Source organism: Neopelma chrysocephalum, unplaced genomic scaffold (genome assembly GCF_003984885.1).
Source record: "Neopelma chrysocephalum unplaced genomic scaffold, ASM398488v2 Primary Assembly neopelma1_23, whole genome shotgun sequence".
In the NCBI taxonomy this organism is placed as follows: Eukaryota; Metazoa; Chordata; class Aves; order Passeriformes; family Pipridae; genus Neopelma; species Neopelma chrysocephalum.
In genome coordinates this window covers 12,361,155-12,378,303 of record NW_020897691.1, presented here as the reverse complement: position 1 = coordinate 12,378,303, position 17,149 = coordinate 12,361,155, and the positions used below count along the sequence as shown (strand labels likewise).

The 17,149-nt window shown below is 42.1% G+C and overlaps 1 protein-coding gene across 1 annotated transcript in view; it reads right to left on the bottom strand.

Annotated features, from left to right (window-relative positions):
- AGPAT4 (1-acylglycerol-3-phosphate O-acyltransferase 4) overlaps window positions 1-17,149 on the bottom strand; it is an 83,497-nt gene that overhangs the window by 34,409 nt on the left and 31,939 nt on the right. Inside the window, exon 3 of the mRNA XM_027686993.1 lies at window positions 7,912-8,081. Coding sequence (XP_027542794.1) covers window positions 7,912-8,081 — 170 coding nt within the window. The remainder of the gene's footprint in view (window positions 1-7,911; window positions 8,082-17,149) is intronic.

Genomic DNA, 17,149 nt, shown 5'->3' with positions numbered 1-17,149 from the left:
AACAGAATAAAATTCATTAAAAAGTGCTGATTTATTCCATGTAAGCTGCCTTCTTGAAGGAAGTTAAGCATTTTCAGTACTCAGAACTGTGTAATTTCAACAGACATTTAATGAAATTACTGCTGGACAGGGACAACTTATATACAGCAATAAAATTTTAAACCAGGTTAATTTATTTTGGCCAAGTTCGTTCAGATGGAAATATGCATTAAGTTCCTTCCCTTTTGTGAATGATCGCACCAATATCACAAAGTATTTTTACAGGCTTATTTTAAAAGCATTTGCCCAGCTTGCTGTCAAAGAAAGAAAATCTTGATTCTGTATGTCCAGCCTCAGTTATTCAACACCTCTTGATCAAGAGCACAACAAACAGCAAGAAATAACTGTGCAAGCTGAGAGTGTCCAAAAAATTTGTTCCACAGTTTCAAAACAAGCTTATTGTAGCTGCAAACCATTAGCAGCAGCAATTTGCCTCATAAGTTATTTGCCCTCCAGGTTGCCCTCAGCATTGACATACTTTTGATGATTCCCACTACTCTAGTTTTGAAATATAGCACTCCTTCATATTGTACTCCTAGGGCATCAAGATGGAAAGATATGTTTCTTTAGTCCCTCAAAGCCATCATTCCAGAAATTTAGTTAGGCTCCTAATTTCTAATGCTTCAAATTGAACAAAATTTCTCCATGTTGGAAAGGTAACACAGCAATATTTTACAAGATACATTCCCTAGCACATGCTAACGCGCTGTGTTAAATACAAGTAATAGTGCACTTTTGGCTGCCTACAAGAATAATTACATATTTTAGAATAATAGAATTGTTTAGGTTGGAAAAGACCCTTATAATTATCAAGTCCAACCACTACCCCGGCACTGCCAAGTCCACCACTAACCCACACCCCAAACTGCCACATCTGAACATCTTTCAAATACCTCCAGGGATGGGTACTCAACTACTTTTCTTGGACAGCCTGTTCCAATGCTTGATGGAACTCTGAGTGAAGAAATTTTTCCTGATATCCTACCTAAATCTTCCCTGATACAACTTGAGGCTGTTTCCTCTTGTCCCACTTTATACCTGGGAAAAGAGACCAACCCCCACCTTGCCACATCCTCCTTTCAGGTAATTGTAGAGAGCAATAAGGTCTTCCCTTGAGCCTCCTTTTCCCCAGGCTAAACAAACCCAGCTTCCTCAGCTGCTCCTCATAGGACTTGTGCTCCAGACCCTTCACCAGTTCTGTTGCCTTTCTCTGGACACACTCCAGCACCTCAGTGTCCTTCCTGTAATGAGGGACCAAGACCTGGATACAGTACTGAGGTGCAGCCTCACCAGTGTTGAGTACAGGGTAACAATCGCTTACCCGGTCCTGCTGGTCACACTACTTTTGATACAAGCCAGGATGACACTGGCCTTCTTGGTGACCTGGGCACACTGCTGGCTCATGTTCTGCCACTGGCAACCAGCACCCTCAGGTCCTTTTCTGCAGGGCAGCTTTCCAGCCACTCTCCCTGCTGCCTGTAGTGCTGCCTGGGGTTGTTGTGACCCAAGGGCAGAACCTGTCACTTGGTCTTGTTGAACTTTATATAACTGGCCTTGGCCCAGTGATCCAGCCTGTCCAGATCCCTCTGCAGAGCCTTCCTACCCTCCAGCAGATCAACATTCCCAGCCATCTTGGCACTGTCTGCAAACTGACAGAGGGTTTACTCAATCCCCTCATCCAGATCATTGATAAAGATATTAAGCAGGACTGGTGCCAAAATTGAGCCCTGGGGAACACCACTAGTGATCTGCTGCCAGCTGGATTTAATTCCATTCACTACCACTCTCTGAGCCCAGTTGTCCAGCCAATTTTTTACCCAGCAAAGACTGCACCTGTCCACACCACGAGCAGTCGGTCCAGCAGGGCCTTTTCCCTAGTTGACACTCTCACCAGCTGCATCAGGAAGTTGTCTTCCACATACTCCAGGAACCTCCTAGACTGCTTCCTCTCTGCTGTGTTGTATTTCCAGCAGACACCTGGTAAGTTGAAGTCTCCCAGAAGAACAAGTGCTAGTAATTGTAAGACTTCTCCCAGCTGCTTATAGAACATTTCTTCTGCCTCCTCATCATGAGTTGGGTGGTCTGTAACAGACTCCTGACAGGATATCTGCCTTGTTGGCTTTCCTCTGCTCCTTACCCAGAAACACCTGACCCTTTCATCACCATTGTCCACTTCTAGACAACCAAAACACTCCCTAACATACAGGGCTATCCTACCACCTCTCCTTCCTTGCCTATTCCTTCTGAAGACCTTACAGCCATCTACTGCAGCAGTGCGAGTCATCCCACCGTGTTTCTGTGACTGCAATGATATCACCGCTTTCAAGCCACATAATGGCTTCCAACTCCTTGTTTGTTGCCCGTGCCATGTGCATTGGTGTAGATGCACTTCAGTTGGGCTATTGATCCTGGCACCTTTTCTGGGGGAATTCCAATGTGACCATTCTCAGGCACTTCCATGGTTTCTTACACATCAACAACTTTGGCTTTTGCTGCCGCATGGATCTCCATGCTCTACCTCCACAGACCTATCAGACCAAAGAACCTCGCTAGCACACCACCTCTCAAATACCAGCATGCGACCCCCAGCCTTATCTCTAGCAAGCGCGATTTTGTCCCCTTCCCCCTTCACATCTAGTTTAAAATCTATTAATATTTTAAAATGCACAAACTACTGTGCTCACACACCTATCAGTCCCATAGAATAACCTACAAAAGTCTCTTCTCACTCCTATATTTAAGGTCATGATTAGTTTTTCCAACAGCACACTTCAAAATAAACAATTCAAATAAAATTTGGGTTTCCTGACACAAGGAACAGATACTTAAGGTTAAAATTTATTATATGTGCTTAGTGATTTTTTATGAGAAATATGGCCTCTTTTGGAAATGCAAATATTTTGATGCAACATGAGCCCCTCAGAATAATGTTTATGTTTCACTGAGATAGAAACACCATCATTAATAACTTGAAACACCAAAGACACCAGAAGATAAACAGAAAAACCAGCACGTTTAGCCTTAAAGCACAGGTGGTCTTTGCCAATATTAATGTCTTGATCTCAGAAAAAGGGTTATTAAATTACTAGAAAAGCTATTTTATCACTGCTTAATCAGATCAAGCAGTGAAGCAGTCAATCCAGGCAGGGAGCATATTAAAGTGCTTTTGGTAAAAATCCTGAATAACACCTCCCTCCTCAGAATATGCCTCTGTCCTGAGCTTCATTTCTGATGCACAGTGGGTCTGTTTTCAGTGGGATGGTTAGGAACACACTTTGAAGAAACTGAATGCTACTAATATATTTAAATAGTGATACAGTAGCTAGGTTGTCCACCACTAAGAAGATAAATCCAAGGACTGGAATGTCACAGGCAGGAAATGGGAAGGGCACAGCAGAGTGCAGGGACCTGTCACCAAGTCCATGCTTCTATTATACAACAGAGCAAAACACAGACACCAGAGTTAGCATCCCCCCCAGCCATCACACCAGCATGGGGTGGAAAAGCAGAGCATCCACAACACAACCATCACAGTCACCCTGGCTCAGGATCACAGTAACAGCCCTGTCTCTTATTAGGAAACACTGGTGTGGACAAAGTTGTGTCCTGTTGGGGCTATGCTGTTTCCAACTCTACAGAAAACCAAGTTGGCAGCCCAGCTCCTCCTTCCCTCAGAGCTTGCTGCAGCCACCTGTGTGTCACACAGAGACAGGATTCAGCCATCCCCATGGACATCTGGCTATGGCAGCATGATGCTGACTTGGCATCAAGGACCCCTATATACCCCTCCTCCTGCACACAAAACTGAGGTCTGGCAGCACAAAGAGGTGGAAATGTGGCTGATGAGTGCAAAGGAATGAAAACAAAACCCAAAGAACCCTTCACAAAAAAAACCCACAAGTGGAATGCAGATGTAAGTGATTGATCGTTTGGGCCCAATGCAGGTTTTCCTGAAACCCCTGTTGCTTCTAGTTTTCATGAAGTTTGCTTCCTTCTTCTATTTTCCAACAACAATGAAAAAAATCATGTAAGGTTTGACACTGCACAGTTATACATCCATAAACTAGCAAGATAATCTCAATAACTTGTAAGAGTAAAAGCAAGCATAAAACTGCTTCATGTGGGTTTCTCCTCCACTACAAATGAACAGGTCTCTGGCTCTCACTCAGTACTGTCAACCCAGTGCCTCCTAGAATTTTCAATGGGTGCTCCAAAAGTATCTTATCAAAGAAAAAAAAATTAAAAGTAAAATAAATATTAGAATTGTCATTCTTTCCCCTTCCTCATCTCCATGCACACTCCTCAAATTCTTAGCACCTTATTTGGTTCTTTTTGCTAAATTTTCTTCCAGAGCCAATAAAAAAAAACCTTCATGAAAGTAGAGACCCTCATGTCATAAAAGTACAAGATCTGAGTCCTTAGAAGAACACTCAGGTTCACAGACCTAAAAACAAGAGGCAATAGAATATGCCACTCCTACTCCACCTCCCAAAAACCGCAAAAAAATCTCCTAAACCAACATTAATAAAAACAAAGCCACATTGAGAGAGCTTTATAAACCTGTTGAGATTAAGGCAATTTGGCTATAAGGAGAAAGCCAGTACCAGAGAAGAGATACAACAGATGGAGCAGAAAAACAAACAGACTGAATGTTGCAACTAAGACCAGGAGGGGCAGTTTTCATTTCATAGTAAAAACCCAAAAGGAAAAGGGAATTTTTTTTTTCTTTTGGGGACAGAAGGAGCAAGAGACATTTAAGGATGCTTAATACTGTTTTCAGATAAACAAAAACAATGTCCTGGTTTTGGCTGGAATAGAGTTAATTTTCTTCCCAGTAGCTGTGTTTTGGATTTAGAATGAGAATAATGTTGATAACATGTGGATGTTTTAGTTGTTGCTAAGCAGTGTTTACACTACATCAAGGACTCTTCAGCTTCTCACACCACTCTGTCAGGGAGTGGGTTGGAGGACAAAAGAAGCTGGAAAGAGACACAGGTAGGACAACTGATCCATACTAGCCAAAGGGATATTTCACACCATATAATGTCATGCTCAGTATATAAACTAGGGGGAAAGTTGGCTGGGGGCTGCTGCTTGGCAACTGGAGTACGGTGAACAACTCCATTGTGCATCATTTGTTTTGTATATTCTGACTCTTTTACCATCATCATTATTTTTGTCCCTTCTTTTCCTGCCCAATTAAACTCTATCTCAAGCCACAAATTTTATCCCCCAATTCTGTCCCCCATCCCACAGGGAGCAGGGAGTGAGTAAGTGACTCCTTGGTGTTTAGCTGCCTGGATGGTTAAACCACAAGATCTAAGCAAAAAATTACAACATTTAATGGCTTCATTTAATAAAAGTTCAAGCTGTAAAATGCTGAAAGTTCGAACACATGCACGTGACACTGTTAAGAGCATTGACATTATCTGCCAGGGCTACAGGGTACAGCTGAATGTCATAACAAAGCCATTCTGTCTGTCTGCCTGCTGCAGCCAAGCACAACTAGTTCCAACTCCTTCAGCTCAAAGCTGTCTTAAGTCATCTCCCTCTCCCCGCTCCCCAGGCATCTCTCCTTTCTTCATTGGACTAGTTAAGGCAGGAAAGAGAGAGAAAGGGTAGCTGAAACATGCCAAAACAGAACAGAGAAGCACCAGAACAGATGCAGGAGACAATATGTGCAAGATTTCCTTTTCAGCAGCAGTGGACATGAGATCAGCTGAGTAAGGTGTTGGTAGATACCTAAACTTTGCACAGAAACTTAATGGAGTCTACAATTAAACATCATTAAATATAAACACCCATCGGCTCATAAAGTTGCTGAGCCACAAAACACTGGAGGCTGGAACACCTTAGACATCTTGCCTGGACACTTGCCTTTTTCCTCAAACTCCTTTATCTAAACATCAGCCCTCAACATCATGGTTCCTAATTGTGGTGCCACATCATGCTCTGGAAACTGATGTAAGGCAGCACAAAGTCAAACCAACCTATATTCCCCATCCCTGCATATTCGTCTACCCCTGCACTGCCCCAAGCCAAGTACCAGTATAACAATACAGACAATACAATGAGGAAAACTGATTGTGTAGCATTTTCCTTTTATTTTTTTCTTAACCTGGCTTAAGTTGAACCTCAGCTGGTTGCCCCAACAGGGAAATGAACCACTTTGTTGAGTAAAGACATGTATGCAAACGAGAGCACATGAAAACTACTTCTTCCTGGAACGGTTTCTGGGAAGTAAAACCATAGCATATTACTCAAGACTGAAACAGATTTTTAAACAAAAAAAAAAAAAAAGAAAAAAAATCAACATATATCGGTTCCTTAGAGAATCCTAAGATTAGCATAAATACAAACCGAGTAATAACTGTAAGCGTCCAAAAAAAGGAAAAAATAATTTCAGTTAGTGCAATGCAGTAATTCTTCAATAGTTATGCTTCTATGTTGTGGTATTCTTATGTGTAGGGAACAACACAGACTAAAATCCTGATTAACTTGGAAAACTATGAAAAAAATTACAGCTAGTGAGATTCAATCCAACTACAGAGCACCAACGAAAAAACAAGGTATTTTTGACCTTGTAGGCCCCTACTACTTTTTAGAGAAACAATTCTTTCATTTCCTACATTAGTACTTTCTGAAGATGCACTTGACCCTCTAAAACACAGCTTTATTTAGAGAACTGAGGCCATTAGGCTTACAAAATTAGATAAGACTATACTAAAACACCACTGTATAAAGAACACGTAGATAGGGGACGGATTTTTGCATGTACATCTGCTTGCCAGGAACAAGTTTCCCCTATATCTCCTGCTGTACCATGCCATCCTCCAGCTCTGTGCTCAAGTCCTAGACATTACAGCAGAATTGTTCTTCAGTAATTAGGATCTAACAGCCATTTTCATGACATGCAGGGCCTGTAATGCTTAGGTTCATTTTCCTCTACTTTTAAGGTCCCCTTTTAGATTGTTGGGGTTTTTTAAACAGAACTGCCATTATTGCAATTTGAAAGTGACTGAAGTGATGCATAAATTTCCAGAAAATGCAAAGAGTTCAAAGGAAAGGCCATAAAAAAATCATAGGTTTGCACAATCCAAGGTCAGGACTTTTGACAGTGGCCAGTATCAAAGCTAGAAGGATGCCGCAGAAGACTGCCAAAATGAGGTATTAGTCTTTCTTTTTAGGAGGGAGGAACTCTTAGATAAATCCTTTGTAGACAGAGAATACAGTCACCACCTAAAAATTAAGTTAGGCTAATTTAGACAGGGGCCTTGTATCATCCCCATGATCTGGCAGGGGAAATAAAAAGGCAACCCTAAAAACAAATGCACACTTAACTCTTAGCCTAATGTGACAGTGTATTCAACCATGGGTAACTCATTCCTCCTCCATCTCTTACTAGCTATAAGCTGGTTACTGCTTTCACTTGAGATGGCTGCTCTTTCATTCTGAGAGAGGTAGGCTACATCACTCAAATTCTACCTGTGGATTTGTAAGACTACACTGGAAAAAGCAAACAAATTCTATAATTTACTGGGAAGGAATCATGGAACAGCTCATCTTTCTGCAGCACAATGAACCTGGCAAACACCCAGAGAGAAGTAACTATAAGGACCTCCACAGGTTTAAAAAATATCTCCTTCATCAGCTTTAACTGCAACGCTTTTAAAATTTCTGTGCCCAAGCAATCCTGTCTCAGTACTCCACATACTTGAACTGTATTGCTTTAGGTTCACCTCTAATTCTGGACAGTGGTGGGTGAAATTCGAGCTCAGATCTGTTAGCATTCAAAAACACACATAACTTGTTTTGGTTGTTTTTTCCATATCCAAGAAGAAGTAATTTATTTTAAATGCTAAATAAACTCACCCCCAAGACCCCAAATCTCTCACAAAAGTTCCATCCACAGAGAAAGTCAATTTCAAAGTTGTGATTAAGAATTACGATGGCATTCTCCTTCCCATACTTGGGGTAACTCTCTGGATCAGTGTAGAGGGTGCAATCGGTGCCTGACCACCATTCTAGCAACATCACCATCTCTGAAATAAAAAACAAGAAATATATGAATGTACATAGTATATACAAAGCCAAAAATTAGTATCATGTTGAAAACATCAGTCACCTCAACAGCACATGGCAATGAAACGGCTGTAATGAAGAACATGTAATGAGGACTGCTTAAAACACAGCTACCTTTACAAGTTGAAGAGCGGTTTCTCAGCAGTAACCTAGTTACAATCATATACATTTCATTTGCTTATCCCTTTATCAAGCACAGGCTTGTATTGTAGGCTTTGTATTTGTTTTGCTTGGAACTGTAAGTCTAACCACAAGATTTGTGAATCAAACCTTTATATTTAGAGAAATCTTTCTGGTCTGGGGCACAGGAAGTTGAACTGAGTCAGTAAAGCCAAGAAGCTCGGAGAGCTTTATCTCCATGGAGACGGAAAAAGGAAAACTGAAAGCAATGGCTCTCTTCAAGCAACCCATGTCTTGAGCTGGGGGTACCATAGGACTAAATGAGAGCTGTCTGTCAAGACTGCAGAGGAGTTAAGGGACACATTTGTTTCTTCTCAAAGCTATCACAGAAGTTCTGAACCAAAGCAGACATCTAATGCAAGGGGTTATTCTTTGGTAAGTGAAATGTATCTCCTTCTCAGAGCAGAGCTGTGCCGTATGAATGTCTCTGCTGGAAGGATGAGACATACATGATGCTCTCCTGACTGAAGACAAGCTGAAAGCACAAATCCTCCTTCACTTCAGGAAAGATCAAAACCAGGCCAGTCTTGGAAACACTTCTGAATTCCTTTCAATTTAGGTCCCTTACTGCTGACCAAAACCAGAAAACAGCAAGGAACAAGTTATCTACATTTTCAGTCATCATGAGCAAAATTAATTGTCTGAAGCTCTTGGACAACATTGTGCTGTACAGTAGAGAACATAAATGACACGAATGAATTTTATCTAAGTGTTACAGCCAGGCTAACAAACAATCTCTATTCAAGTAACATTACCTTAATATGATAAAAGCATGTTTATGGTATAGATTAATTACTGACTTGTCAGTCCATCTGTTTGTTTCTAATCAGGGCAGGTAACTACTACCACAGCATGCTATTATGCATCAAAACAATCCTCACAGATGCAGAGGGAGACCTAAACTGCCATATGCTAACTGAGCAATGGCAGATTTCACCGGCTGGAAACTAATTTCCCAATGAAGCCAAAGATGTTCACATCTCAGTGAGACAGCTTGTCCTGGGTTACACAAAGACTCTGATATCTACCTTTTCTCTTTTCTCCAAATATGCCTACTAATTTAGACCATGGGGAGGACTTAAGTGGCACTCTCCTAAAAGAATGTATCAACCAGTGTGAAAAGACTGGAAGGCTGATGACTGAGAGGGTGTGCACACCTGCCACCTCGGGCTATTTGTGTCCTTACACAAATGACTCATCTGTGATAAATCCCCTTGGGGAGACATCAGGACAGTTCATTCAAATGGCCTGAGGATATTCACCATGATGTCCATAATGGATCCACCTGTGCTTAGAAGGTGTCAAAGACTCTTGAAATGTCCAGTGATCCAGTATTAATCATCCAATGAAGAACTCACCAGAAGCTTTCCCACCTACCCTGAGCCCAACAGAAGACCACAGCAGGGACTTCACTCAGGAGGTCGAGGGTGTCCTTCCCTCACTCCATGGGACTTCTACCACCCAGGCCTCTACCATCACCTCAACAGATCAGGATTACAACAACCATCAGAGTTGCAATGACCAGGTCTCATCGCTGGATCCAGCGGGTGTCTTGTGGGTCCTTCCAGTCCCAGCCCCACTCCAACCGGTTGTACCAGCACTGCAGCCTCACTCCAGCACTGACCCTCCAAACTATTCCTGCCAGATTTTAACAGGTGGGGGGAGGCTGGCCGCAATCTCGTTTTGGACCAGTGGGTGGGAGCTTGGGAATTTTTCTGGTTAGCTTAACCCAGTTTTATCAGTATTATTTAGCATTCTTCTTGATAAAGAGTTATTTTTTCACTTACATCTGTGCATGTTTGGTCTCTCTCTCCCTCTTTCTCTGTCTGTATTGGAGAGAACCAGGGGTATTGGAGGAAGGAAACTTCCATCTGAGGTCTCTGCCCCTCCAAATTGTCTCAAATCGAGACAGCTGTGAAGATATAGAAACATATACCTTCCAGATTTCCCCTGCTAAGAGCTGCCTTATTAAACACACTCACAATTTTACATCTTTCCAAGGGCATAGCTTTCTACTGCACTTCATCATCATGGCTAGGCTTCGCGAACGAAGCCCTCCGCTCCTCCACTGCCTTGACAAAAAAGCCAACTTTACCTGAGAAAAGCCATCCCACTTCAATTGTGGATTTTTTATTTATTTTGGCTTTTTCCAAGGAACTTGAACAAATCTAATAATATATCATGAATCTCACTATAGGTGTGCCACATGCATACGTTACATATTTTCAGTCTCAACTATATTCCAAAAAAGCATAGGTAAAAATATTTCCAGAAGTTGTTTGATTCTTCAGGCTTCCCATAAGCAGGATTTTTGTTTGAATACATACTGCAGAAATAGGTCCCTATTCCTCACCTCATATGCCATTTATCACTGATATGCTAGGGCAGTTGCTGCAGTAACACAAAGCAGGCATTGAACACCTCTGTATTTAAAATACCATCTGCCAGCTTCTAAGCTCTTAACATGTTTCTTCCCCTCATCTTCTTTACTCTTTCTTCCACCTCTTTCTAGCCTCTTTTCTCTTTGTGGATCTCAAGCAACAATCAGTAGTGTCAGTTTGTGCTACCAGTTACTTCCACAACCTTCCACAGAAATCTGTTACTCGGCAACTTGCTGTGGTGGCTCAGCCACACAAGGTCACTCACAGACACTTTTCTTCCCTCCTTCACAGTACAGACAATCGGAGGAAGTTTCCTCCTCTTTGTACACCAGTCATAACATTGCAAGTAGAAATTAACTGTACAGGGGGGAAAAAAGATTCTCTTTCTCCCACCCAGGACTGGTCTAAGACTTCTAAAACTCCCTTTGATGAGGGTTTGGAGTTTCAGCATCGCAACTGAGTTGGTAAATTCATATTCAACTACATCATGAGGGTTCCTACCTTTCAAAGTAATTCCTTCAGTGACACTTTCAAACAATTAATGCAAAGGAAGGAGAAAAATCAAAGGAACTTGAAATCTCTACTCCCTGCTTTGAAGGCAGAGTAATTGCAGCACATTACAACTAGCTTAGAAGAAGCTGATGGCAGGGAGAAAATGACTTCAAATGCCTGATATGGATACTCTGTCTGGTTAGGAATTTTGAGGTTTTCTACCTTTCTGAAATAAAAAAAAAGGGTCTCACCCTGCTACACAAAACAGCCTCTACCTCCTGCAAGAGCAGTTTCCTAGCCCTTCACTGCACAAATCTGAACTGCTTCAATGCTTGCACTTCTAGAAGAAATAACTAGAAAGAAAACATCTCCAAGGCAGACGTGAACTGTAAGTGGTTATATGAAAAAAAACATTTAAGGGAAGAAGGGAAACACAGAGTTAATTGAGACTTGTTATCTTCCACCTCAAAGTTTTCAAGAATGAGTCATTAAAACTGTTAACACTGTTCTTCTGTAGAAGTTGTTACTAATTCCTTTACCTAACTATTCTTGATAAGGACCAGATCACCTGCTGTGGTCCCTTCCAACCTTATCCATTCTGTGATTATGTGATAAGCCATCTTGCTTACAAGATTAACTATAAATTGCCTGTTTTAAAATGTAATTAAAACATACTTATGTATCGACACAATAAGTACAATCATTTGAAGATCTCAAGTGTGTAACCTGTTTTAAAGAGCTACAGAACTGTAACTCTTTGTACGTCATGTACCTCCATGACATAATTTTCTTTAACCTATGTATCAAAGCAACACCAAGAAAAAGAATTTAGAAAATGCTTATGGGAATATATGGTAAAAGCATAGTAAGCTCTCCAATACGAATAAAAGTAAGACAAGTGGGCAAGCTGTCACCACCATTTCAAAGACCAGACAGGGTGAACGGCCGCGCGATGAATGAGTACACTGCATGGAAGACTGGGGAAAGCCTTTTAAAAAATGCAAAAATAAGGCTAAACATAGACTGACAGATACCATAGTCTAGTTCACGTCTGTCTACGTAAGAATGACGTACAATAATAACTCACTACCTTTACAGATTTTCAGACTACAGGTGCACTTCCTAAACATTTTTCACAGAATTAATTAAGTCTACAGGTAACTAAAAAAAGCAAGTCTATATCTTCCCTGGACTACTCAAAAGCCCTGTGTGTACCACAGACAGGGTTAAACCCCTGAATGATACCTACTATACTTACTAACCATGAAGCTCCATAAGAGGTTTTCAAAATACTTCCAAGTATTGACAATTCCACAGGCTCCTCACACAGGCTATTCTAGTGTTTCACTAACCTGACCAGGCATTTATTTCTGGTCTCCATTTTATTTTCCTCTACAGGAGCTGCAGGTAATTATGAGGAAAACTTGAAGGCAGGAATTCCTGTCTACAGGAAAAAAATTTAAAATGAACTGATTATTATAAAAAAGCATATAGGTATTTCCTGTGAGGGTGAACAAAAAGTAGTTCTTGGGAAAAAAAAAACAACTGCACCTCTTAAGTCAAGCAATGTCTTTCCCACTTACCCAAGAGGTCATTCAGGGAGCCCAGCCAGACAAGGCATCAGCTCTTCAGCATAAAGCAGATCCCTTTCCATTCTTTACTCTACGTGAGCAACACATCCAGGTGTGCATGTGACCACCAATGAGGTGTAATGGAGTAATTTGGTTCAATTCAAGACAGAGGTCCTGGTCATCAAGCTGTAGGAAAATGCTTAAGTTGACCAGTTTAAACAGAAGAAAAAAAACCAAAATCCAGCCCCCGCTTTCCTTAGCGCCGCCAACACCCATTCCCTACCCCAACATTTACCATAGCTGGTGGTACAGTCGCTGATATCTTTGGACTTCTTCTCCCCTCCCTTAAAGTTGTCTTGCAGCAAAAAGTAGGTGGCTGATGGTAGGGAGGGTGTATGGGGAATTGTGCACATAAATTTCAAAAGAAAAACAAAGAAACCTCTTCTCTGTTGGCTACAGGCTGGTTTTGAAGATTTTTGCACAAGTCTCCATGGAAGATCCTGTAAGCAATTCCCCTGAATAACACTTCAGTTAACTACATGGTTGTGCTTTTAGGGACAGAAGTCACTAACAGTGAAGAAAGCAGAAATGATGACTTTTAATTCCTTATCCATCACAGTAAGTTACTGGGTGTGCTTGCAAGGAAGAAGATAAGCACAGTACAGCCCTTTCATATAGTCAGGTCCCAAGACCCATTCATTTCAGCATTTGCTTGCAGGAAATTATTTTATGTACTTTTCTTCAAAAATCATATATTCCAACAGAGGCAATGCGCTGTTTTTGCTACAAATGACTGAGGACAGTATATCATGTGCTGATCAAAGGAGTTAGTACCAACAAACAGCTGGCAAGTTCCTATGACACCAACATTTGCTTTGTATGGGCGTGAAATCAGGCAGTCGCATCTCTTCCAGATGCGGTTTCTTGTTGTTCAGAACACAAAACAATAAAGCTTTTTCTACTGTGTGCGGGAGCAGCACCACAGAGGAACTGCTTAGCAAAAAAAAAAATCGTTACAGTTCATTCACTGCAAGTCACTGTGCAAAAGGAATACTAGTCTTGTTTCAATACTTTCTTTTAAGCTTTCTCCTACACACACACACCAAAAATCATTTTTTCTTCATGCATCCTTGGTCTACTTGTAGGTTTTATTACTTTTAAGTCTGTATATCTTTAAGAAATACTGTCCCTTGACAAAACCATTCAGTGTTACGAATGGTACATTATGACCATTAGGTTTATCATAAAGACCTCTACATTCACTTCTTCATGGGAATTAGTTACCAGCAGATGGGAGATGACAGCCTAAAACAAAGCACAGAAGCTACCAACCAACTCCAGCTAGCAAGGGATCCCCAAGAAGCTTTCAGGAAGAAGTTACTGATGGTCTTACAGTAGAAAGTTAATTGAGAAGAAGAAACACCATATATCTGTCCTGAGCGTATGCGTCCTGAGCGTATGCGTGTTTTCCATGTTGGTAGATTCATATGAGTAACTTCTGCTTCCTCTCAAGGAAAGTCTACACTATAATATACTAAAACCAGTCAGAAGATAGTTGGAAAGGATGATTATGAAGCTATTGTATCGGTCACCTCCATAATGCCTGTGTACCTCCAACATACATTAGTGTTCCACAGACAATTCTGTCATTCTCTGTTCTGTATCCCTACTCTCCCTAAATACATATGTTCCAGCTCTCCTTCCTCTGACACGCTGAATGGACAAATAGATAAATCAAACTTCAATCAGCTGTTCTCAACCTGAATTTAAACTGAATATTGCAATTTGTGTTTTAAGCTTGAAGAAGGATTTCTGCATGCAAATCCTTTACAGTTTTCCCTGTATGTCATCTAGTCTTATAAAAACAATACTTTTGACTGCAAACCATGTATATTATCCATTTTCCTTAACCCTGTCCCAACTGTGTTCAGCCAATCAGACAACATCATCCCTAACAGTAAAGACCAGATATGCTACAGCCTCCTGTTAACCATGAGGACAGGCAGCTTCTGTCACAATACTTCATACTGTCCAAAAAACAGCATTTCACCCAACTCATCTCCACCACCCTCACAAGAGGCAGCGGGGTTCCAGATGTCAGTACTAATTTAACAGCTCTAGCCAACTCTTCTAGCTTGCATAAACTTGTCTCTATAAAGCAACAAGAACCATCCACTATCTTGACTGTTATTTGCACTCAACTATTCCTAAAGTAAATAATGAAGGATTTACACCACGTTCTCGACGTTTAACAGAGGTTTCTGGCATGCACTTCAGTCATATGGTCTGCTGAGGTGGCCTGTGAGGATGCAGAAGGCACTCTGGAGAAGTATGCTCCAAGTGGTTCTGTCACTACTGCTATGCAAGGTCTGCGCTATGAAGCAGACTTTCTGAATAAGAAACATCCATAAGAAGTATCATGAAAACTTTTGCTCCATTCTTAGTAGAAGGAAGCATCTTAGTAAGCAGTAGCTGGTGTCAGGTTTCCGTGAATATTAGATTATGTTTTTTATGAAATTATTCAGTATTTGATATATACAAGCCAGGAAGTCTAGTACATTCATCTGTACAAGCACAGAAAGGCAGAAGAGATGAGTGCTGGGAGAACAAACATGAAAAGAGCAAGTGAGAAACAAAGTGTTCTGCAGTGTTCACTAGTGCGGCATTTGATAGCCTTTATCAGTTAGTTTGGGCTTGCACAGCAACCACTTTCTAAACAGACAACCAAACAACTTTCATATTCTGGCATACAGACTCACTCTGGGACAAAGCAAAACACCACCTGATCCATCACAGAACTCTCTCCTGCCATGCCTTCATCAAGTATGACCCTGCAACATGCTTTATCCAGGGGAGTGTGCAAGGATTAACTTCTGTATCCCACTGATGAAGTTGTTGAAGCAATGACAGCTTAAATGAAAAGTACATATGTAGTGGTTTGAACCAGGTTTTCCCCCTGAAGCTGAAAGTGGTAACCCCCAGGGGGTGGTGACCCTTGGGGCTTGACCCAATCAATGCTCCTGCAAAATATAAACATATCTCTGGAGACCGGAAGAGAAGCAGTGGTACTTGTGGTGAGAAGAAGAGGTGGCCATGTTGTAGAGGCCACGAGGAGAAGGGGCTCCGGCCCCTTAGGGGGCTTTGCCCCCCCAGCCCCGGTTGGGGGGCTGCAGGGACTCGGAATGGTGTTGAAGCTGGGCTGAGTGCCTGCGGCTAGGAACTGGGGGAGTTTTCTCCCCTGTAAGTAGAAGTGGGAGACGCTGGGAGCAGCGACGGAGCAGCAGCGGAGACAGCAGCGTCCGAAGAGCAGTGGCAAAGAGCCAACTGATAAGGACCAAAAGGAGCAACACAAGCCGGTATGCAGCTAAGGCAGACACAGAGGTGTCTGAGGAGAAGGAAAAGCAGCAACAGGACAAGAGAACCAAGCCAGCAGCAGGAACAGAGTTTCGCGGGGTAAGAACTGGATAAACCAAAACCCCCAAACTCACTAGAGACCCCTCCGAGAAAGAGGAGGGGGTGGTGGACTGAGTGGAGTCCTAAAGTGCAGTATGCACTGCTGAGAGGAGCTAAGAAGCTCCGGCCTCCTGAGAGCTAAGCCAGGACGGCCGAAGGAATGTGTGTGTGTGGGGGGTGACCTTGGCCCCCCCTGCTCCAGCTTCAGAGAAGCTGGCAGCCATCTTTGAGGCAGAGCATGGGGGCTCTGCACAGGGGCTTGATTTCCCCTGAGGATACCAGACCGTCACGAAGACCCCGGTGCTTCGTGATATGACCATGGTGTAGCGGCCGTGTCTGGGGTTACGCAGCCCATGGAAAGACCCCCTGTTTGAAGACGGGGGCCGAGAGAGGCTTGGAAGACCTCCCTCGTGTGTGCTGGCAGAGAGCCAGCAACTGCTTCTGCTGCCTGAAAGAGAAGAAGAAAGCCTGCTGCCTAGAGAGAGACCTGTTGCTCAGAGACTGGAAGGGGTCTTTTCTTCTTCTTCTCTCCTGGACTTTTATTTGGAGGGAGAAGAGATTTGGCCCATTGTAAATATTATTGTCATGGTAGAGATAGATATAGAGTTAAGATTGTATGCAATGTATTATAGTATTTATTTATGTGTATAGTCTTTGTAATATATTCCTTCCCCCATATTGAGTCTCGTGTTTTTGTCTGGAAAACCCATCTCACATGGGGTTGAGATGTGGGTGGGGGGCTAGGAATCGGAATTGGATTTTGGGCCTTGCTGAAACCATGACAAAAAATGATGTTACTCCAGTTCTCATTTTGATGGTTAGGGTGGCATACTGCTGTCGAAATCCCAAAACAGAAGCTTAAATGAGGGCAGGGTGACCTATATTAAGCACAAGCAAGTGCCATCTTAAATCAATACTCAAAAAAAAATCAAATCCAATAATTACGTAGTG